The following is a 23699-nucleotide window of genomic DNA, read 5'->3' on the forward strand; positions in this document are numbered from 1 at the left end:
ACAGCTGGCAGAATTATGCCAGGAGATTAAAACAAACATTCATAGCATTTGGAGGGGAATTACCATCTATTTTATTATGGAGTAAATCACACTTGACAAGAGCAATAATGCCAGAAAACTGTGGTTTTACAAACACACCACCTAGTGGACAATGAGGAAAACTGCTGATCGACACCTGAATCCATGCTTAGATCCTCTGTGTGTGTGTGTTTTAGGCACAGTTGCCATCGACCTGCAGGACTCCAGTGACAGCAGTCCAGAAGGCCAGGACGCAGGAAGCGCAGGACCTGCCAGTGGGAGAGGAAGCAGAAGCAGCTCCAGAACGGAGACCGGGGGTGCCAACACCTTGGCTCTTCCCGCCATGGGAGACTCCACAGAGGAGAGGCGACACAGCATCGCCCCTGTCCTGGAGCTAGTCGACGGCGTCAACAACCCCACCTTTGACCTTCTGGGAGACCAGTCCGAGGACGAAGGAGGAGAAGAAGGCAAGGAGGACAGTGACAAAGATGAGAGTGCCCACTGGTGGGGTCAACACTGCGAGTGAGTAGAGTGATTTAATGTGGGAACATGTGGAAGTGGGTAAGTTCAGAGGTAAATGTGGGCTTGTGCTGCAGGTGGGTGAAGGGATACCCGCTTAACTCGCCATACATCGGCAGCTCGCCTGCACTGTGCCACCTCCTGCAAGAAAAGATGCCTTTCTGCTGCCTGCGCTTGGACAAGGTATGAAATTTAAATGGCTTGCTCTCTCTATTTTCTACGCTGACATAGCCATCACTCCATCACGGCTCTTTTCTAGGCTTGTCACCACATCCCTTTCGAGGATGCCCGCTCCTACGGCTTCAAAAACAAGCTGATTATTGTCTCTGCGGAGAGTGCGGGGAATGGTCTGTACAACTTCATTGTGCCGCTGCGGGCCTACTACCGACCGAGGAAGGAGCTCAACCCTATTGTGCTCCTGCTGGAGAGCATGTGAGCACAACATCTCTATTATTTCTTGTGATGCACTGGCTGTTATTGGAAACTCAGGCTTCAAAGTCAGCATGGTGGTGAGCTGCGTCTCATATACAGGTTGCAGAGGATGGCAGAATGAGTCCCTCTGTAAATAGCAAGTGGAGGAGAAAAACTGGTCACGGCGAACATGATTTGTGGAACGCTGAATGCTTTCAGGACAATGCTCTCCACAATCCTGTGTCGTGTTTTGTGGCTGGTACACAAGCGCAGTTGGCCAAATGAGAGTGGAATCCAATAAAAAGGCAATAAAAAGCTGAGTCACTCCCGTGTAGTGCTGTTATTTTCAGCTTTATCTGCAGGCTGTTTGGTTGTGCCTTATATTTCAAGACTGAGTGAGGAGGGGTCTGTCACTGTGGGAACGTTAGCTCTTTATCATTGTGTGTATAAATCTCTACCGGTGGGACTCTCAAGTCTATTTGTGTTTTGATTGGTTTAGACCCGAAGCAGACTTCCTGGAGGCAATCTGCTGGTTCCCCATGGTGTTCTACACAGTGGGCTCTATTGACAAGTAAGACAACCCAAATCTCCTTGTTTCTTTATTTCTTTATTCTTATTTTTAGCTTTTTAATCGTCGTTCCTTCTCTTTCCACAGTCTGGACAGTCTGCTGCGATGTGGGATCACTTTTGCCGACACCATGGTGGTGGTTGACAAGGAGAGTTCCATGATTGCTGAGGAGGACTATATGGCTGATGCAAAGACCATCGTCAACGTCCAAACACTGTTCAGGTCTGCTTTGCCCAAACTTGTTCTTCAATCTCACACACTAGCTTCAAATTTTAATATCTCTCTCTGTGTGTCTTTCTCGTTTCCCCCCCTGTCAGGCTGTTCCCAGGTTTGAGCATCATCACAGAGCTCACGCACCCGGCCAACATGCGCTTCATGCAGTTTAAAGTTAAAGACCACTACTCTTTAGCTCTGTCCAAACTGGAAAAGGTAACCCTAACCCTAACCCGAACTCCATATTTTCTTTTACTGTCATTTCCTTCAATACAGACCTTTATAATGGGGAAAAAACAGCATAAGGGAAAAAATTTGCAGTGTGAAAGCCAATCTTTAGTGTGCCATAAGTGCCTTTCAAAATAAATTGATTTGCAGAGCTCTTTTGCCACAGCTCCTCTAATGATCCCAGAGTAAAACGTGTGATTGATCGTAAGCTTGTGGTTTTTGTTCCCTTCACCCATTACATCTTGCTTTTTTTTAATATCTGTTGTTGTTGATAATGTCGTTCTCTGCGTGAAAGCTAATGAATCCCCCTTGGGCATCAATAACATCAATCAACAGAGCAGTAAATTAGTCACTGCTTGAAGTCTTAAAATGAATTTCAATACAGAAACAACAGTGTGATGAGATAAATTTAAATTTCTCATGAACGCCATCGGCTCACAGTTGGAAAAAGGCCTTTAGTGGATTTCCGACCTCTTTTTTTTTTTTGGTTTGTTTTGATTTTGCTATGCATGGTGGGAGTTTAATCCAACATTACATGCTAATCAGATGCAGAGGAAAGTCTAATGTGGCCATGAGAGTGAATGTCACTTTGTCAGCGCTAACTTCAAGTCAAGGAAGCTTGATTTCATAACAGCTTAAAGAAGTTAGATTTTAAAAAGATTGAGGTGATTACAGTCTCATGTTTTTATTGCCTTTGGGACTTGTGTAAAAAAAAAAATGCTGTGTGTCTGTGTGTCTGTTCTCCAGAAGGAAAGGGAGAAGGGGTCTAACCTGGTCTTTATGTTCCGCCTGCCCTTCGCTGCTGGGAAGGTGTTTAGTGTTAGCATGCTGGACACTCTCCTCTACCAGGTTTCTCAGACAAACTCTTACTGAATAACAAAGATCCTTCTCCCGAGTGTGCCGAGTGTGATCTATATCTACTGACTTTTTGTTTGAATGTCCTGCCAGTCATTTGTGAAGGACTACATGATCTCCATCACCAGGCTGCTGCTTGGTTTAGACTCCATGCCGGGATCAGGTTTCCTCTGTGCCGTAAGTAGCGACACAAGGAGCTCAAACTGTGTTTGGACTGTAACTGCTTATGATGCTGATTATTGTGTTGTTTGTCATCTAGATGAAAATCACAGAAGACGACCTGTGGATCCGCAACTATGGCAGGCTCTACCAGAAGCTATGCTCGTCCACTGGAGACATTCCCATAGGGATCTACCGAACGGAGGCCCACAAGCTTCCGGTCTCTGAGGTCAGCGGCTCCTCTTGTTTTGGTGTTTTATGGCTAAGAAATTGCTGACTGTCACTGCAGTTACTTTAATCTAAAGGTTATTAAATTGCATGCAATGAACACACTTTCTGCTTTTAAAGAGTTTCCTCGCTATAAAAAAAATCAGTCAGGAAATTTTCCCTTTGGATTAGTTTAAATAGAAGAATCTGTCTTGATGTTAATCCTGTTTGTTCATGTTATGAAGACACTGATAGCTGTGAAGACAGTTAGAGCTTAGTTTTGATGTGTTTCCGCGAAGTGAAACAGACATAGTTGAATGAAATCTGCATATTAAACATGGCGCTTTGGGAACTGAGAGCTTTGCCAAAAAACACTTGTGATTACATTCAAAGAATCTATCTTTTATTCATCATTTGTTTCTAATAAGATAAAGTGTTAATCCCGCTTTGCTTTGAGAAATCCGAAAACAGAACTGCCGCAGAACTGATTTAATGAGACCAGCGTCATAACAGGTTTACTTCACATATGAAGAAGTGTAAGCTTTTGCTTGTGTGCGGGTCTCAGTCCCAGGTATCTATCACAGTTGAGGACTACGAGGACACCAGAGAACCCAGGGAGCCCCTGTTATCCCGGACCAGCGTCCACCGGAACTCGACATCCTCGGAGCCCATTTCCACCTCTTCGCACTCTTCAGACCACCCGCTGCTGAGGAGGAAGAGCATGCAGTGGGCACGGCGGTTGAGCAGGAAGGGGGGTCGGAGTTCCAGCGGGTCCAAAGGGGGACCCGGCAGTGCGGCAGAGAGGATCAGCCAACAGAGACTGACTCTTTTCAGGCGCTCAGAGAGGCAGGAACTCAATGCGCTGGTGCGGACAAGGATGAAACATTTGGGCCTTTCTCCAAGTGGATTCAGTAAGTCTGCAGCAATTTGTGTAGGAATCTAACTGTTCCTGCTTTTGAGTGGTGGATGTAGCGCACAGAGACGGGAGACAAGTAGGTGTCAGGTCACCGTTTGCTACTAAAACAGCTTTAATGCATCCTGGCATCGATTCCCCAAGTCTGTAACTATTCTGAAAGGACCAGAGGCTGTATGTAAAAGGTGGACACAGCTTCTGTAACGAGCCTCAGTCTGAGAAATTTTTCCATCACTGTCTTTGCGGTGTGACAAGTGAGGGATGGATCAGACTGAGAAACGGAGGTACACTGCACACTTGTAAGCTTTCATAGTGGAGCAACATGGCCACTGGATCTTCTTCACAAAGGGATCAAACATTCAGGTTTTTTTAAATTCAGTATTTTTGAATTATGTAAGCGTTTGCCTTACTTTAAACTGCACTCAGTGGTTAGTTTTTTTAGGTGCACCTGTTCAACTGTTTGTTTACACAAATATCTAACCAGCCAATCACATGGCAGCACGTCAGTGATTTTAGGAATATAGACATGGCCAAGAAAGTGCTGAAATTCAAAATGAGCATCGGAGTGGGAAAGAAAGGCGATTGAAGGGACGTGGAATGTTTGTTGGTGCCAGGCCGTGTTTTGAGTTTCGGAAACTGCTGATCTGATGGGATTTTCTTCCACAAACGTCTCTTGGGTTTACAGAAAATCACCAGAAAAAGAGATAATATCCAGTGAACAGCAGTTCTCTGGCTGCTGTCCACACCAGGTCCCACATCTGTCAGCTAAGAACAGGAAACGCAGGCCACGGACTATCCAAATTTAGTCAACAGAAAATTGGAAAATGGTTGATTGTTCTGATGAGACTTAATTTCTACTGCCACATTTTGATGGTAGAGTCAGAATTTGGTTTAAACAACATGAAAGCATGGATCTGTCATATCTTATACCAGGGGTTCAGTCAGGCTGGGTCCCTAAGTTCCAGCTGAGAATCATTTAAACACGACAGCCTATCTGAGTATTGTTGCTGACCATGTGTATCAGAAGAGTGCTGCTTCTAGCAGGATAACACTTAATGTTACAAAGCTCAGGTTCATCTCAAACTGACAATGAGTTCACTGTACTCAAATAGCTCCCAGAGTCAACAGGTCTCGATCCAAAAGAGGATGTTTGGGATGTCGTGGAACAGATTGTTGAATTTATGCTGGCTTAAACAGACTACTTGCAAAGCGTACTTAATAAAGTGGCAGGTTACTTTTTTTTATTTTCTTAATTATTTACAAATAATTAGATTAAACTAATATTTTCAAACCTTTTTACAAATAATGTGAAAATACTCAGATTGCATTTGCACATTTCAAATTGTTACATAATTATTTCAAATAATTCCATAATTTACGTATTTCTGTGACATATTTTTAGCATTTTGTTAGCTGTTTATCAAAATTAGCTATACCTAGACTGTCTGCATGAATAAAAAAACACATTAATACGCTGTAATCATCATTGTAATCATACCAGCCTTTTTATTTTTTCAAACTTCTGCTTCTACTTAAGCAAAGTATCTGTGTCGCTCACCCTAATGTTTACTATCTGTGACACTGTTTGGACTTGTGTCCATTTTTATCCAAATTCCTGTCATGTGACTCAGTGTAACATAAAGCCTATTCTGCATGTGCGGATGTAGCACAGCCTGCTGTGTATCCTGTGCCTACTTCATTTCCTGCCTTACTAACCTCTTTTCTTCCTGTATCAGACGGGATGACAGACCAAGGGAACAGACTGTCATACATCCTCATCAACCCTCCTCCAGATACCAGACTGGAGCTCCATGATGTCGTGTGAGTATACGGCAGCACGCTTTTAGTGCTATAAGTGAAACCAGCACTAAAAATTACAAATACTACTGTGGTCAATCTGTCCTGTGTCCCATCTCCAGGTACCTGATCAGGCCGGACCCCCTCTCCTTGGTACCTAATCAAGGGAGCAGCAGGAAGTGCAGCACCGGGCTCTCAGAGAGCCACAGGTTCGATACGCAGGACAGCACCCATCTGTGAAGGACAATGAATAAATAAATAAATAAAGACAGAGTGAGAGAGAGAGAGAGCAAGAGAGACTAATGTACTGTCCAAACACTGCCCGAGAGTCAAACGACACAATCACGAAGAAGAAGCATAATTTATGAAGTGGTGAGAGATGAGGGGATACAGCCAGATGGCACACAGCCCTCATATTTCCTCCACATTCAGTCTCAGCAAACCCAGAGGTGCCAGGCATGCATGGACCTTTTCTATAATAGGAATGTTTTATTTATGCACCTTCCTATTTTCAAAGCGGAGAGCTGCGGACACAGAAGTGCATTTAAAGAAAACCTTTACGTATTTATATCTGTGTACGTGCATGTTATGTACTGCATCATGTACTGTATGTATGTTTGTGAGTATGTACGGCTGCACCGTGTGAGTGAGTACGCGTGCGTGTGCTTATGGATCGAAAGCAAGACACTGCCTATTTAAAACCCGGACAGCCAAAGGAAGCTGCTGCCAAATGAAAGTCAAGGGATGTGTTGTTATGTCCTTTCCCGTGTTGTCACACTTTTGTCGTTCGACGTATTTCAAGAAGACACCACAGTCTGCACCCCTCCCTCGTGAGATTTTCTGGGAGGGGGTTGTTTTGGGGTTTTCTCTTTGTTAACCACTCGCTCACACACTCAGTTTACGCTCACCAGCAGCGGAGGAATCCAAAGAGCACCAGTCTCAATAATGGACAGCAAGCTTATATCATCAGTGCAGGGCATTCGGTCACACTGTTGTCTGAGTTTCTCATCATTTTTTAAATATACATATACGAGTCCTCTCCGAACAAATCTGACCCACATTTGTTGTTTTTCTTCCCGAAACCTCCCTCTGCTTGTGTCAGTGTCAGTGTGAGCCGTCCTGCTGCCAGCTTGCTTTTGCTGACACGCATGTTAGAGAGGCAGGGGATGGACAGAATAAAAGGTACAGAGACTCCAGCGTCATGCCATCCAGTTTACGACGAGCCCTGCAAGAAATACGACCTTTGTGAAGCCTATAAACTTCAATTTGAGAGACTGTCAGTTTTGAAGCTAAATTATAAGCCTCACAATATATATTTTTTTTGTTGCTATATTTATTGCACGCTGCTATAAATATCCACCTTCACAAGACATGTCTTTAGGTTTTAAACCTATTGTGCAATTTGGTTTCCGAAGAAAATTATTCCTCTCAAAACAAGTGAACGGCGCGCTGTTCAGATCACTCTCCGCACCCAAGGTTAATTTTTTTCCTCTTTTGAAGAGTAAATCATTTGTTACTGTGGACATTTATGCCATTTGTTTATCAAGGATTTGCAAACCTCTGTAAATCTTTTGCCAGACATTCAGAGTGCACCGTTTCACACAGAAATGGTGCAATCATGTGGCGGGAATACAAATCCCTGCCAACACCACTGCTGTAGCTTCAGTGCCATTATAACAGGTGGAAATATGTATATATTAAAGGCATTCCATACAGCTTGTCATTGCTTTGTTGCTGTTTTTTTTATTCGTTTGTAATGCCAGACACGGATTCTAAGGGCTTAACACAGTTGATGAAAACTACTTGACATCAGTGCTTTCACATTATTTTCTTATCTAAATGAATCGTTTAATTGTCTGACAGTCTTTTGTGTGGTTTACTGAGCTCACATTCAGAAGCTATTTTTGCTGTGCTACATCAACACTGTGCATGAGTCACACTAAATGGCCCTAAATCATCTACTGTAATGTCACCGAGCTCACGTACAACTGCATAATACTGCTGCATGTGTTTTAGCAGTTGGTCTGCGCACCCATATGGCTTACATAAGTCTACCACGGCCCCTCGTGTCTGTGCTGTTAGTTAAGTTAATGTGGACAGTGTGTTTTTAACCAACGGTCATCTCGCTGGGTGAGTTCCTTTCTTCTCATAACCACGAAGCCCTTTGTTTTCATTGCTTTGCACATGTTGTTCTTGTTGGGCTTTGGAAAAAAAGACTAACACGAATCACACTCCTCCTCATCCAGCATGTTTTACACGTTATCACCATCATCATGTCTGGGTTCTTTTATTTGCCATTGTATGTGTTTTTTCTTGCTCTTAAGCTTATTTTATCTTGGAACAGCCTCAAAATAGGGCCCCTGTGCACATGCTTTACTTGTCATATTGAATGGATATTATGCAGGCAAAGCGACAGAACAAACATGGGTGTGGCCAGGCTAAAGACTAAACAGCTGAGGCTGAATGAGAAAGCTTAAACTGTGCAAACTGAGGCAGAGGAAATGGAGCTTCAGCCAGTCAGCATGCTTAACACTGGAGACAACAGAGGACCCCCACCCAGTGAGAAAACTGTTGCAGGAAGTCAGATGAATCCACAGCTGAGGTAACAGCGCTAAACCTTTGTGCCACTTTATAGGAGTCGCAGTAAACTGCTCCCTAACTGTAATAGAAAATGTGTTTAAAATGATGTCACAGGAGATGGAGCAAAAATGCAGCTAAGACAAAAAAATAGTATAACTGATTGCAGCTTGTGATTGTTTAAATTTCTTTCCATGTATTTACAGACACAGGAAACGGTGACAAAAGAAACATCCTGTTGTCCATCTGAGTGAGAGCACTACAGCATCTGTGTTCAGAAGTTTACATACATGAATATCTTGATATTTTTGGTTTTTTTAATGGTTTCTTTGAACTGTTTTTTCCCCCCACTGTGGGATGTAATCCAGAAGCCTCCAAAACCAGTTTTGGTGTGAATAGGATCAATGTTCTTCTGGGACACCCAAATGTGTTTACGTTTCAACAGTCTAGATGTTGGTTTGAGGTGACGTCGAAGAATTTTGAGGTAGTCCTCCTCTTTCATTATTCCATCCACCTTGAATGTACCAGTGCTACCGGCAGCAAATGGCCCTCCATGGATCAGACTTGTTTACACATTACATTCCACAGATGCTCACTTGGATTTAGATCTGGGGAATTTGGATGCCAAGTCAACTTCTCAAAGTCATTATTGTGCTCCTTTTTATGGTCCAGTTGTGCCCATTGTTGGGACGGGTCAGCACGGGCTACACGGACACTGGTCTGTGCTATGTAGCCCTATACACGACAAACTACGATACACTATGTACAGTGTTGGGAAGGTTACTTTTAAAATGTATTTCATTACAGAATACATGCCCCAAAATGTATTCTGTAACGTATTCCGTTACGTTACTCAATGAGAGTAACGTATTCTGAATACTTTGGATTACTTAATATATTATCATGCTGTTTACAACTACATGAATGTACTATTGCTGTGATTTATTACTGTTACTGAAGGTCCGCGGCTCCGAACCGTAGTAAAGGACCTCTGGCTAATACGTCGGGTTCTGTGTCGGGCTTGTAGCCGAAAACTAGCTTTACTTTGTTGTCTGGGTCAACTTTGCTAGTGAGAGACAGAGAGAGGCGTTGAAAGGCTGCTCCAACGGAACTTATTGTTTTTGGAGGAAAAACACGAACACGGTGTACAGTCGAGTCTTAATAGCTTACTTACAACTGGGCTCGTCAGGCACTCTTCTTGGCTGCAGTGGTTATTATTATATTTACATGCTTCCAGCTCCCATTTTTGCTCGATGACAGCTTGTACTTTTCCTTTTTCTCCCTCCTCGCGCTCACAGACACATAACGGGTATGGCAGTCCATTCTCCCTGCAGCACGGACTACACTGCCTATGAGGCTACATTCTTTAGAGCTATACCGGTAGCATTCTGCCTATTAGCTTAGCACAACAACAACAAAAAGGCCTCTCTCACCCAGGAAACACCATGGCAACCATAACGCTGCCGCCTGGAACAACAGAACGTAGCTGTCAAACAAAACCCAAACAGGCCTGACCCGCCACAAAATAAAACAGGGAAGTACCGCCGTGTAATCCATTTATTTCAACAAAGTAACTGTATTCTAAATTCCACCTTTTTAAACGGTAACTGTAACGGAATACAGTTACTCATATTTTGTATTTTAAATACGTAACGGCGGTACATGTATTCCGTTACTCCCCAACACTGACTATGTATTCTGACATCTCCAGAACCACCATTAACTTTTACAGAAATTTGCTACGTTAGCTTATCTCTAGAATTGGACCAAATGGGTCAGCCTTCACTCTCCGTGTTTATCAGTGAACCCTGGCTCACCATTGTTCCTTCCTTGGACCACTTTTGATAGATACTGACCTCTGCGGACTGGGAACACCCCGCTTAAGCTTCAGGTTTGAAGATGCTCTGACAAACAGCCCATTTTCCCTGCTTGTGACACATCAATTTTTAGAACAAAGTTCATTTGCTCCCTAATAAATCCCGCCATGATGAACAAATACTGAGTGTTATTCACGCTACCTTTTAGTGGTCATGTTATGCCTGATCATTGGATGTTCTCCTGTTATAGTCTGTACATACCAGGGAACAAACAGCCCTCCACCACTAGCCCACTGTTCTGATATTTATCTGACTGTTCACTATTGACCGCCCCTGATGCTCCACTTTCTTTCTTTCTCTGTCAGACGCCACTGACCTTTGTTGCATAAAACAGTACACCCAGCAGGAGGTCTCCCTGGTGAATACAGTGGGTCTCAACCTGCTGATTAACAAAGCAGGGGTTCTGACCAAAGGCCCCCTGCAGGGTGGCAGGCCAGAGAACATGCAGACTAAAGTCCACAATAATGTTGAGCATCAAAACAAGGACTGAGGCTCCATCTAAAGCTGTCTTGTATTTTTTAAATTAGAAAAAGCAGACTTTAACTCTTGCTCCTTCTGGTCCTCATCATTAGATTGCATTTCCCCTTTAGAAGAAGCTCTAAAATCGCATGCAGAGGAGATCAAGTTTCCAGTTACATCTTGTATAAAGGATGCAATAAAATAATGTAGAGGGACAAGAATGGTCTCAGAATATGATCATTTTATTAATTAAGGACAATTACCAAGCAATTATGTTCAGCATTTATACAAACAATGGTTGCGTGTATCATTGCATGGAAAACAAGCTGTTGCAGGAGTCACTGTACAAAACTTAAAGACTTAAAGACACACTTAGTCAGATAAACTAAAACTGTATAATTTTTTATAAAACAGTTGTTGCAAAGCCATTAAATTCAGAATGGTCACGTATGAAAAAAGTTCAGGTCAGATGAGTGAAAGTGTGTGTTCTAATGATTATACCAGCAATGAATGACAGATCTGTGTTACATTTGAACCGGGCGGGAAAAAGCAGAACTCAAATCATCTGTGACACTCGCATGAGGTTGTTTGTGTTTTTCTGAACTAGAAGTGAAAATAATTGTGTTCCAGTGTGAGGAACCACTAGGGGGATATTGATGTTCATGACAGTAGGCAGGAGATTCTTAGTGTGACAGCCTGCCCGGCTGAGAAGTATAATGGAGCCTTGCTGCATAATTATTGCAACTGCGTCCCCTTGTTCACTCTAAAGAGCCTCTTTTGGCTTCGTAACCTGCAGTCAATCACTAAATGAACCCAAGTGAAATAAACCAATTACTGCTGTCATCACTCAGCTTGTGTCGTGCTCATTTTACCGACAATCATGCACTGACATAATTTGCTTAATCATTTGATTCACACTTGGGTCATATAATGAATTTCAAGTCTACTGATGTCCTTTCTAAGGTCCTCACTAATCACCACGTCGCGCTGTTCCACACAGCCACCTTGGCGGGGCAGATCTTAAGAGGTTTGGGGTTGTTTCCGTTGATGTTGGCACCAGGGCAGAAGAAGGGGTACATCTTCTGAGTGAAGAAGTCATTGAAAGTGTAGATGGGTGTCATATTGACAGGGTTGGAGAAGATGACCTCTCCAGAGTCGTAGTCCAGCTGCACCCTTACTCGAGTTAGCTCCCCCTCCAGATGCAACGGGGTGCTGGGCCTCGTCATGGCTGAGTACTCCCCCTCAAAGTATGAGATCATCCAAAAGCCGCCCTTGGGACAGCCCGAGATGCGGCCCTTCCTGTCAATGGACTCTTTGACCACCCCGAGCATCCACTCCACTTTGTCGCCCACCTCTACCTCCCAGGCGTGACGGCCTGATGTAAAACCCTCTGAGCCCAGAACAAACACAAAATGACCAAACCGTTCAGGATTGTCTGGGAGATGCTGCAGAGATCCGCTGTTGGCCACACTGGTCAAATCCGAGGTGAGGGATAACCAGGAGTAGGCAGTGTTAGGATCCAAGGTGATGGGTGCTAAAAGATTACACATAGTCGATGATTAAGAAGAAGAAAGAAATTCGAGATACGTTGAATTGTTTAAATTCAAAGATCTCTAAAAAAAAAAAAAATCTTCCCTGGTGATGTATACATGAATGTGTCACAGAGTCACGTGAGTTCTTACTGTACTGAACCAGATCCAGCATTTTCTCCCACACGTGGTACTTGAGGGAACTGACATGCTTGGCCACATTTATAAGAGCACCTGAGACTTTTTCTGGATTCTTGGGTGTGATCTGTGCTCTGTGAGAGGTAAAAGAAACACAAAAAGAAAGTAGTGCTGAATCACTAGTGTTGAAGCTGGCATGACGCTGCCAAATACTTTTTTAAACCTCCTACCTTTTCTTTGTGTTTGTATAATTCTGAAATAAGGAAAGAAAGAGTTATAAGCAGTGTGTTTCGTGGCATGGATGTGATGCGGAAAACCGTTAAAATCTGCTCACCTGAAGGAAATTAACATCATTGGATGCAATCTCGTTCTCAATGGCAATGACAGCATGGGAGAAGGTGAGGATATCTCTGGCGATGCTGTCAGATTTCTTCTTCACTAGCTCTTTCTTCTCTTTATCGTCTTTCTGCAGAGTGGCCAGCCGTTCCTCCTCCTCCCTCCGGAGAAACTCCCACAGCTCCTCAAACTCCTCTTTTATCTGCTTTTCTGTGGCCTGGGTCTGGTTCTACACATGGGAATATGGATCAGTGTAAAAATTCATTTTTAGTCTAATTTTATTTCTTTATCCATACTTCCTCAAAAGGGACTTGAGGTGCAACCCACCAGCTTATACCAAAACCTAATGTCCCAGAAGTGTTCTGTTGGATTTATGTTAGGCGAGAGTGAGGGTCAGTCAGTGGTATCAGTTCCTTCGTGGTGCCACTGCCTAGCCAATGGTGCCACTCCCTAAACATGATTGTTTCATCATGACATTCACACCAGTGGGCTGCCAGAGGTTATTTCATAGGACTCTGGCAGTGCTCATCCTGTTCCTCTTTGCTCAAACGAGCAAATAGCGGTCCTGCTGACAGGTTAAGGACTTTCTACGGCTCTGTCCACCTCTCCTAGAATAACATCCTCTATCCTGGAATCTCCTCCACGCCTTTGCTAGAGACAGCAAACCTGAAAATGGCACATGTTGATGTACCATGCTGGAGGATCCGGACTACCTGTGCAATCTGTAGAATCGGGGTATTGCCTGAAGCTACAAGTAGTGACACTAACCCTAGACAAATGCAAAACTATTGAAAACCAGAAAAGAATGGAACAAATGTCAGTGGCCTCCACCTGTAAAACCATGTTTTTGGATGGTTGCCTCACTGTTGCCCATCTAGAGTACCTGTTGTTAATCTAATTAACACCAAGGCAACCGGAACTGACCATCAACCCTCTCTGCTACTTAACTGACCAGAGCAGTATCCTGGAAGTTTATCTGATTTCATGTTAGACATTAACTTTTTTGAGAAGTATATGTCACCTGCTCTGAGACATTAGCTGACATATTTACACGCTTAACATTGCACTGCTCAACTTCAGTCACTGTTACGTCAACTTCAACGTCCTCTAGTGTTTCGTGGTATCTGAGTGTTTATTGATACCTTGATGTGCACAGTTGTGTCATCACACTCCTGCTTGGCTTCATAGAGGCAACGCAGGTTTTTCTTCAGAGGAATCAGCTCATTTTTCAGCTCTGCCTGAAGAGCGAGGATAAAGAGTCATATTTATCTTATTGCACATTGAACAATGTTAACAGTTTTCTCCGTTTGCAAAAGTATCACCTTCTTCAATTTGAAAGCAGTAAAGTGACATTTTCAAAGGAGGACTAAAAGGTCAAAGGTAGTTTGCTTAAATGGCAAATAGTTCTACTATATTTATGTAGCTCCAATTAAGAATAGCAGGTGCTTATTTCATAAGGTGAAAACCGCACACTATATGAGAGAGAGCTCCAATTATTATGTGAACCTCTATAAGCAAGCGCTTGGTGATAGCAGGAAGGAAGAACTCCCTTTTAACTCCTTCCAGCATAACAAGGATCTGTGCGGGGTAGACATCTGCTAAAGCTGGATGTGGAACAGGAAAGGGAACAAAAGTACAATACCTTAAGATCCTGAGCACCTTCTTCTATGGGACACACTCGATGTCCGAGGTGCTTCTTGGAGGTGTGACACACACAGCACAGGACTTCAAAGTCATCCAGACAGAAGAGTTTGAGAACTTCCTCATGTGTACTGCACTTAAAATCTACTGTCACTGCTTGTTTCCCTGTATCACCAGCCCCAGTTCCCGCTGTGGTTCCCCTGCACCCGTGCTCCTTCAGGAAGGTTTCGGCCACATTCTTCAGAGCCAAGCTGACTGTGGGCTCAGTCAGCGAGCACTTCCTCCTGCAGACAGGACATTCACGCCTGGCTTTTTTCTTGTTCCAGAACTGCTGAAGACAGGCCCGACAGAAACTGTGGCTGCACTTGAGCACTACCGGGTCCTTGAAAATTTCACAGCATATAGGACAGGAGAGCTCATCTTCCAGCATGGAGCCTGACTGTGACGAAACAGCTCGAGGTCGCAGGGACGAATTTAGCTTAGAACTCTGAAAGAAGGTAAGCTTTAAAGGCTGGGAGGAAGCGCGTGGGCGCAACGCCATGGTTCTTGATGTAGGGTGTGTGGGAGGGGGAGCTGCTGTCTGTAAGGAAGAAGTACCCTGCAGGGAGTCCAGAGAGCAGTCTGGACACAGTTTATGAGCAACCAAGGTTATAGAGCAACAGGGACTTGAAGAACTTGTTTACCTCGCTTGTAGTAAATACAGGACATGTCACCACCCCTCAGGGAAGCCTATTGAAAATTCTTCTATGTAGAAAAAAGGTCGTAATAGTGAACCAAAGTTAAACTTTAAGCTTTTTCCAGGTAAGGAAAGACACTTACCTGGTAAAAGGTCTGTTGTTCAAACTAGAACAAAGACATTGTGTACTCGCAAACCTCGAATAAAAATAGGCTTGAAGTATAATAATAGCAAAACAAGTAATTTTGCTATTATTGTCATTCTTGGGACCCTCTGGAGCAGGAGATGTGGCGAGGAAGGCTAAATCCAAGCCAATTACAGATATAGATTTTACTCAATTACTATGCATAACCCTATTTCTCTGTTCCTTTTATTTATGTGTTTACCTGTATTTACTATTACTGTCCTTATTATCATTATCTTTGTTATTATTAGTCATTCTTATTTAGTTATTTACGACATCTCTCCGTCTATATCTATATCTCCTCTCAGTAATATCATTTTCTAGACTGAATAGAGCCTCATACATCTCCATGTCTGACATTCATAGTTACAGAGCACATCCTTGCATGTGCAGCGCACGCACTCACCCTTATTGTTACGCATTTCATTAAATACAATGTTTTTTTTCCTTGTACTGTCATTGTCTCATCTTCATGCTTCAAATTTAGTGTCATGTTTAACAAAATATTTATTGTTAATTGCAATTATATTTGACGTTTGGTCTCATAGACTTTCTTTGCACTTTTTAGTGAGACTTGGCCTGTCTGCAATGTTTGAACTGCAGTAACTCATCTGAAAATCCTATTAAAGAAATGCTGAAAAAGCCCCTTTATAAAGTGGCAGGAACATCGGCGGCTCTTCAGTTTTTCACCTCCCTCCATTGAGGCCTGTAAGTGACCTCGCTGAGCTTGACCAGCGCTATCATGTTGACCCAGAGAGATCTTATTACCTGCTGACACCTAGTTCACTGTCTAGTTAAATGTCATTTATATTTCAAGAAGACGCAGGAGTGAGAAGAAACACAAACACAGAACGTGCTCTCGGGCACAGTTTCTCAGAATCTTGGAAAACACTACGGGTTTGTTGCAGTTTTGTCTCTTTGTTTCACAATAGTGGCTCAAAGTGTTGAATAAACTCATCCAAATCAAGATTTTTCAGACCAGACGCCACGGGGCAGTTTGTTGTGCTAAGTTGATGAAAGAAGAAACAGAAGGACGGCTGCTGTGTGGATGTTATTGCATTATATTTGGACACTGACACCGGTGTAATACAAAGCCATCAAAATAATGTATTCTCCTTAGTTTTACAGTATTCTAGCATCATAACCCATTTAGGTATCCATGAACTCTGAAAGAATCAAACAAAACTACAAAATAGCTTCATACATTTGGATATACAGAAAAGGCTAAACACCCAGAGTTCTTTAAGACGTGTGTTTACCTAAACCAAGTAGTTGGTGCAACATTGCCGCTGTATTTTTTTTCCTTTCAGTGAACACAAACGACTGCAGGAGATGAAAGTCATTTGGTCCCATTCTGCTTCAAGTGTTCTCATTTTTCAATCGCACGCACCAGAACGCAGACTTCTAACAAAGTATATAAAATGTAAGAAATAAGAAGAAATGAAGGCAAATCTATTGTCTTTTCTTTTCCTTTTTTTTTAAAACACAACTACTCCAACTCATCACTTCTTTCTTCTTCTGTAATACTGCTCTCCATAATAAACTGCAACACAAGTTTTCATTATTTGTCAGTTATGCAAACCTTGTTTTAAAATAGACATCACATCACCTCATATAAAAAACACACCAGCTATAAAAAAATAACAAGTCAACACGATCCACAAGCTGGAGACCGCCGTTCTTCTCTTTCTCCTAGCACATACTTCAATGAAAGTAAATGAACACTGATTTTCTCAAACACTGTCAAATGTGTGAAAGACAGTCTGCACGGTTACTTCATTACATCATGGAGTGTGTTAACAGTAAACAAACACCTCTGGTCTTTTTAGTCAGGAGCTACAATTTACTATGACTTCTCTCCGAGAACACTTCTTTTACCTTTACTTAAAAAGAAAAGAAAGAAAATAAAAAGGAAAACCAGCAAATTCATTATGAGGAGAGAAATGTAACGGCACATGCTTGTAAAACTGATCCATCACAGTAACGTTTAGTGTTTCAGGACGACACTGTACTTCAGGGAGACCCATGCTTGTGCCATAACAGAGTCGCTCACCAGGTACAGTGCAATCCATGCTCACTTCTGTAGTTGGTTTACAGCACGTGCAACACAGTGCAACAATCAAAAAAAATAATTATCCATATCAATCTCCTCTGTGTCAGCCACTGTTTTGCCATCTCTCCCATTTTAGAAACCTGCCGTGTGTTTGGTCCACTGCCAACAACTACAACAATGACATGCAGGTTCATGTGACGCAGTCAAAGGAAATGCTCGTTGGCGTGCTCGTATTTTCTGGGAATAGCTGGAAGACAAATAAAAGCACTTTGGAAGTCATCATAGTCACCTTCCTCTCCCGTTTACTGGATTATCCTCATTTTTAAGGATGAGTCTCCCACGAACAAACAAAAAAAACAGTACAAAGTCAAAAAAAATAGAAAGAGTGCACAGTGGAATAAAAACAAACTCATGACGGTAGTGTTGTGGTTTTCTAGTAGTGCTCAATGTTGTGGGTGTAACAAGCACACACGCAAAGCAGGTCATTCTGCTTCGGTTCTGTCGTTAAACCCGCCCGACCTTAGCGTCTCCGATGGCGCCCCATACATCGAAAACAAACTCATCGGGGAAGGCAAAGTCTCCCAGGGTTTCATCTAAAGCCTCTGCAAACTCATCCGGGTTCTTTTTGTCTTTTCCCAGCTCCACCATGGTAGCCGCTGAGGGGAAGAAAAAAAACGTAAGATCTTTTTTATCTCACATCACGCTAAGTGAGACACTCACAGAGCCATCGGGGACTCACACTCACCCAGCTCGCTGTCTCTGATGCCCATATAACTCTCGAGCAGGTCATCCACTTTCTCGATGGCCTTTTCCTCAAATGCAGAGGGCTAGAAGAACAGCAACGGGACATTTTATTTAAACAGTACAACCACCAGTTATTAGTTCACAGGTCTTGCAGGCATGCTCACCAGCTCCTCCACAGTGGCAGGCCCTTTAGAGCGAAGACGAAGAGTTCCTCTGCCGGTCCCCAGCTGAACCCCTGAAGCCGACCTAGACCCACCAGATCTCTGGCTAATCATGTCTACAAAACAGAATTAAACCTTTTCAGAAATAATTAAAGATTTTTCCCTTCATCCTCTTTATTACTCTCTACTTATTACTCCCTGAGCTGGAAAACTGAAAACGTAGTTCGTTTACCACTCTAGGTTTCTGTTTAGGACTTCTGATGTACTAATAAGGATGTTATTAGCACGATGAAATATATATTTGTAAGAGAGCAAGTGAAAAGGCGGGTCCAAGACGCAGACCTAGAATCCTGGCACAAAAACAAACCTGAACACCCTGTGGGGTTGCTCTACATTAGGAGTGTCAAGTCACTGTTCAAAATAACCTTTATTTACCTCATATTAGGCCTTGCCACAGCCAAAAACTTCAATCCTTTGTCTAGAACTAGCTGTTTGACCTGCCCTCCCCCTCCCTTTAAGCCAGCTTTCTTCTGATTGGCTACCCCTCATACGTAAAGGATGTCTCTTCCTCAGTGACATCCTACAGATCTAAGCGTACAAAAAAACCCCTCAATGTGTTAAGAGCAGGCTGAAACCAGACTGTTTTTTGGGGGGGAAATATGCTAATGTAATTTTTTAAAAACATTTTTATCCAAATTCCCACCATATAAAACTATATATCTATAAATGATAGGAAAAAAGGAAAGCCCTAACAGGTCCCTTCAAACTGGGTTTTCAAGCATCTTCTTCCAGCACCTACCAAAGGCTTTAAGAGGCTCCACCAGCTTGATGGTGAACTCCTTTCCTTTGGGAAGCTCCTTCAGCATCTTGGCCACTTCGTAGTGTCGACAGCCAATAAGGCGGTGGCCATTAATCGACTCTATCATATCCCCCACGTTGATGACCTGGATCTGGTGGATGATGCTGCCCTCACGGATCCTCTGAAAAACCATCAAAAAAAAAAAAAATCCAATTCACTATTGAGCTCATTGCTTTCTCCCTACAGCAAGTAATTGATTCACTTTCATTCCAGGGTCACGCCTTTACCCGGGGGTGCTTGAGTCAATTAAAAAAAAAAACACATTATCCATCACTTAAACATTCCTCACCTTGATGAAAGCGTAGCCAGCTCCATTATCAGTGATCGTCAACCCCAATGCGTCCTCCCCTTTGAACACCTCTATCTCCTTTCTCTGGCCTTTAATGTGGGCAAAAATAAAGTCCTCTAGCCCGATCTGACCTCCCAATAGTTTATCCATGTCCACCTTGTGAGTGTTCAGAGTGCAAAACATAACCTGTGAAGGAAGACAAACATCAGGTAAAATCAGCCACGAGCATATCTGGAGCAAATCTATAAATCCTCAAATCCATTAATGTCTGCAGGAAGGCTTACCTCTGACGGTGGTATCCCAAAAGCCTCGCCAATCTTGGCGTAAAGCTCCCGCACGTTACTGAAGCCCTCGATGCGGCCTGTGGGGCTGCCGTGAGCGAGCTGGGTGTGGAAGATGAGGCGAGGCCGCATGCTGTTAGGTGGCGGCGGCAGGCCTTCGGAGGTGGCGCCTTCTCCCAGCCCGACGACCCCACCATCGATGCCTTCCATACCTGGCACATTGAGACCCGCGCGGATAGGCTCCGCTTCCTCGTTCTCGACCAGCGGGGACGCCTTCTTCCTTCTTCCCAATCCCAGTGGCATAGTAGTCCTATGAGGGGTTGCAGAGGGAGAGGAAGGGAGGATGGAGGCAGCTGTGGGGAGTTATGCTACAACCTTGACCAACATACACCTGCTCAGCTAAATCAGCTGCAGGTCTGCTGGATATGTATGTCACAGTAATAGTGTTGTCCTCTAGACCAGCTTGAGAGCCGTCTCAACCACGCACTGTATGGATTTAGGAATCCACACATTAGAGCAGCTCACATAGCTGGATCTGTTAAGTCCAGCAGCCTCCAGTGGAAGGTTTTCAGCTGTAAAACAAGAGACAAGAAACTCTTTCATCTTTATACATGTACCATGGATTGTACATACGCAGTGGCATGCAAAAATCTAGAGTCACAACTTATTTCTTTATTTTTTGTATCTAGGGAGCCAAAATTTCTTGTAACTTTGCACATTGGCTGTTTCTTTTTTCTGTAATTTACAGTCAAGTCCTTGGTTCTGACTATTTTCAGGGGGTTTTGTTTTGTTTGTTTATTTCTTAGCCAATTAACAATAACTTGTGAATCCTTTCAAGGATAAAAAAGGCACAGAACTTTAGCAAAGAATCTGTTTAAAACGGTCTTGAGGCACTTTGTTAAACATTGCAGCAGCCTGTCACAAAAAACACAATTTGTTCCCATTTCTTTAGATACATCTATGAAGAAGATAACACAGTCTGACAGTTATAAAATAGTATCCTTGAACAAACAAGGTGATTCTCAAGGAGCTACACGCCAAATACTTGTCATGTCCTTAGAAAATAGGAAAAAATAAAAAAATCCAGCAAATACCTGAAACGGGACCTAAAGACATGCTGAAGCTTCAATCGAGCCATCTACTGCTCAATGAACCCTCATCAGAAATAGTCTCAGTGGAACAGTGGCTGTCAAGAAGCCATTCTTAATGAATGGAAACAGAGAGAAAAGTCTGGACTGAAATACAGTCTGGAGTGTCTAACTGCTTTCATATTTCAGCATGACAGTGATCCCAAAAACACAGCAAAAGCAGAGGAACACTATCAGTCATGGCCTGGCCTCCCCAGACCTCAAACTTTAAGATTATTGAAGCAGGGATCATCTTGACAGCCAACATCCAAAGAGCCTGGAGAACTATTCCCACAGACTACTTAATGAAAATTACATGAAAGCCACACTTGCCTAAGAAAGTTTAGGCTGTGTTGAAGAATAAACGTAGTCATACAAAATACAGACATTCAAGCTAATTATACAAATTCTGTTTTGCCTTACATACTGTATTTCAATGGGTGTTTGCACACGTTTCAATAAATCACTGCACCCCTTCTCAATTTCCCAAACAAAATATAAAGAAACGAGGGTTGGCTTGAGACCTTTGCATAGTACTGCATAAGCTGTATAAATTGCTTCTTCTCAACACTGTCTACACATTATAGCTTGAACATTCATTACATTAGAAAACGCTAACGTTAGCTGCTAGCTCCAAGACGCAGTCAAACATCTTCCACTTGTAGCAACACAAATAACGAATAACAGTTAATACTCCAGTGGCCACTTAATCCGTTTTAAGACAGTTATCAGACAACTCATGAAACATGCAGCTGAATCTTTGACTGGCAATCCCCCATGTTAGTGAGTTACACCGTTACTCTTTCTCAAGATTGATTAGCTATCTAGCTAGCTGAATCAAGATCGCAGTAAACATGGAAGGCGAGTCATTCTTACCGGAGCACGAGTTTCAGCCAACTATCGTTAGCCTGCTAACGGTGCACTCGCAAATGACGTTACAGCTATGCAGACAGTGTTTAATATTTCTTACTTCTGCGTCACGAACAGGCTAAATTGGCCTATTAAGGGTTAAGGGTACAGTGTATCTGTGTGTATGTGTGTCGGTATGCTGCTGTAGAGTTAGCTTAGTGCCAGCCCAACAGGGGTGGAACAGTGACGCATTCAAGGTTTCTCGTAAACACCAACTTTCCCCAGAGCGACTGCTTCATAGTCCGGATTTTAAAGTTTAATCAAGAAGAATAAGAACGACATGAGTGTAAAGCAATGTTTGGTTAAAATTTAGTAAAAAATCACATGGATATGTCTATTAGAGGTCTGCTATTTTGACATATTTACAGGATCTTTGAGTCGAAGTTACATCATTACTGTCATTAAATTATATATAAATGTGTACTGTGAATGTATGAATATTATGAAGCGTTTCTTTAGTTTTTACGAAACGCTTGGATGCCGTTGTCTACTTAAACTTTTGATATTGTTGCTATTTCGCTTATGAGCGCTGATAGCCGTGAGCATACACCTCCCCCTGGAGGCCAAAATCATTTACGACAGCTGTCAATTATAAAACTTTCATTTTGAAGGTTCTTGCCGGAAGCATTTAGTGTTTCTGACGCTGACGTTTGTATGTCTAGTTCCTCGATGTGTTCTTTACAGGAGAACAATACAAGCCCTGTAGAAACATTTTCTTTAACAGCTTGAATGTATTAACTGGCTGCTTATGGTGTCCTTGAAAGTGACACAGTTTTTTTTTTATTCGTACATATGATATTTCCGACTATCGAGGCAGACAGACGTATTTCCGTTTGCGGTCTTCAAAATAAAACCAACACTGCACAGTTTTAACCACGAAATTGCTATTTTTATCTGAATAGAAGATATCTAGAAGATATCTAATCTGAATTCTGTTCATTTTTATTTTTACACAGTAAATAAAAAAGAGACAAGGACACTTTAATACAATGGGAACAATTACATGGTTTCTTTGAACAATACAAATAAGACTAATACAGAAACTTATTAAAAAGCCCAAAAAGTTGATTCTGTTCTTCTACTGAAAACGCTACTTCCAGATGAATAGAATCATCCTTTTGGGATTTACTTACCTGGATGATTGAGCATGCATCAAGACCTTTAAAAAAAAGTGTAAAATAGTCCATTTGAAGAGTTCATCATAGCACAAAAGTAACACTAGTGTGGGTCACTAATATTCTTATAGTTTCTGATAGTGTATCTGTCTCTGTACTTCAATACCAATTACCACACTTTGTTCATGTAAACAGGGATTCTTCTTCACATAGAGTTCCACAGGGCTCTGTGCTGCGACCAATACCTTTTACCTCATACATGTTTTCCCAAGGTAACATCTTTAGAAAACACTGCATGCTTTTCCATTGCTATGCAAATAGTACCTTGCTGTATTTACTTATGAAACCAGATTAGACAACTTGGTTCGTTATACTATAGGCATTCTTGACCTCCAATTTTCTACTTCTTAATTGTGACAAAACCGTCTAGCCAGCTATGTACTCTGGATGACATTATCCCTCTACTGCATGACTTTTTAATTTTTGGGGAATAAAATATTTCTCCCTATTTTGGGGGAGCTTTAGGGTCCCTAATAATATATCAATCATAAAATTTGCCAGCGGTGCCGACTTGATACCAGATCCTGGCCAGACCTGCTTGCTATGTGGGCACTAACACACACACACACAGACACAGTTACTTTACCAACTGACCCCTGAGCTCCTAAGTGTCCTTCAAACCTAATTCAGGGATCCACTCCTCTACTTCACTGTCACTCCCTGAAAGCTCACTGTCCTCACTTTCTGAGGACAAAAAGTGCACATTCCCTTGGTTTCCTTCCATAAAAGGTATTTACATCCATGTGCTGTAATTATGAGCAGATTGTAAAGTAAAAAACATTGACTATGATCATAT

The 23699-nt window shown here is 42.5% G+C and overlaps 3 protein-coding genes across 5 annotated transcripts in view; 1 reads left to right on the forward strand and 2 right to left on the reverse strand.

Moving 5' to 3' along the window:
- kcnt2b (potassium sodium-activated channel subfamily T member 2b) overlaps positions 1-12451 on the forward strand; it is a 47932-nt gene extending 35481 nt beyond the window's left edge. The window contains exons 19-31 of one of the 3 annotated variants that reach the window (XR_014873580.1): positions 216-540; positions 615-720; positions 797-969; positions 1448-1519; positions 1604-1738; positions 1834-1945; positions 2705-2806; positions 2906-2989; positions 3072-3200; positions 3744-4089; positions 5828-5912; positions 6011-8490; positions 8672-12451. Coding sequence is in view for 2 of the 3 variants with exons in the window: in XM_085155793.1 (XP_085011919.1) it covers positions 216-540; positions 615-720; positions 797-969; positions 1448-1519; positions 1604-1738; positions 1834-1945; positions 2705-2806; positions 2906-2989; positions 3072-3200; positions 3744-4089; positions 5828-5912; positions 6011-6128 (1787 nt within the window). In the remaining variant the exon portion in view is untranslated. Of the gene's footprint in view, positions 1-215; positions 541-614; positions 721-796; positions 970-1447; positions 1520-1603; positions 1739-1833; positions 1946-2704; positions 2807-2905; positions 2990-3071; positions 3201-3743; positions 4090-5827; positions 5913-6010 lie in introns of all 3 variants that reach the window. The other 2 variants (XM_085155793.1, XM_085155794.1) reach the window with 2 other exon arrangements.
- Positions 2398-16216, reverse strand: LOC146519925 (E3 ubiquitin-protein ligase TRIM39-like). The gene is made up of 6 exons (XM_085155805.1): positions 14447-16216; positions 13947-14042; positions 12803-13033; positions 12699-12721; positions 12484-12602; positions 2398-12335 (listed from the first exon to the last, which is right to left on the reverse strand). The coding sequence occupies exons 1-6, from the start codon at positions 14984-14986 to the stop codon at positions 11776-11778; spliced, it is 1569 nt and encodes a 522-aa protein (XP_085011931.1). The 5' UTR covers positions 14987-16216; the 3' UTR covers positions 2398-11775.
- A 574-nt stretch (positions 16217-16790) lies between these two features.
- Positions 16791-21918, reverse strand: gipc1 (GIPC PDZ domain containing family, member 1). The gene is made up of 7 exons (XM_085155820.1): positions 21696-21918; positions 19696-20264; positions 19412-19597; positions 19063-19243; positions 18267-18379; positions 18104-18185; positions 16791-18014 (listed from the first exon to the last, which is right to left on the reverse strand). Exons 2-7 carry the CDS (start codon positions 19993-19995, stop codon positions 17863-17865), a joined length of 1014 nt encoding a protein of 337 aa, XP_085011946.1. The 5' UTR covers positions 19996-20264; positions 21696-21918; the 3' UTR covers positions 16791-17862.
- Between the last annotated feature and the right edge of the window lie 1781 nt (positions 21919-23699).

The sequence above is a fragment of the Neolamprologus multifasciatus genome, chromosome 4 (genome assembly GCF_963576455.1).
Source record: "Neolamprologus multifasciatus chromosome 4, fNeoMul1.2, whole genome shotgun sequence".
In the NCBI taxonomy this organism is placed as follows: Eukaryota; Metazoa; Chordata; class Actinopteri; order Cichliformes; family Cichlidae; genus Neolamprologus; species Neolamprologus multifasciatus.

Coding starts and splice junctions, on each gene's coding strand:
- LOC146519925 (XM_085155805.1), bottom strand. CDS start 14,986: ATGGCGTTGCGCCCACGCGCTTCCTCCCAGCCTTTAAAGCTTACCTTC. Junction 14,043..14,446: donor AAGGTGCTCAGGATCTTAAG/GTATTGTACTTT, acceptor CTCGCTCTTCAG/GCAGAGCTGAAAAATGAGCT. Junction 13,034..13,946: donor ACACAACTGTGCACATCAAG/GTATCAATAAAC, acceptor TCCCATGTGTAG/AACCAGACCCAGGCCACAGA.
- gipc1 (XM_085155820.1), bottom strand. CDS start 19,995: ATGCCACTGGGATTGGGAAGAAGGAAGAAGGCGTCCCCGCTGGTCGAG. Junction 19,598..19,695: donor TTGGGATACCACCGTCAGAG/GTAAGCCTTCCT, acceptor CTTCCTTCACAG/GTTATGTTTTGCACTCTGAA. Junction 18,015..18,103: donor CATCAGAGACAGCGAGCTGG/GTGAGTGTGAGT, acceptor TCTTCCCCTCAG/CGGCTACCATGGTGGAGCTG.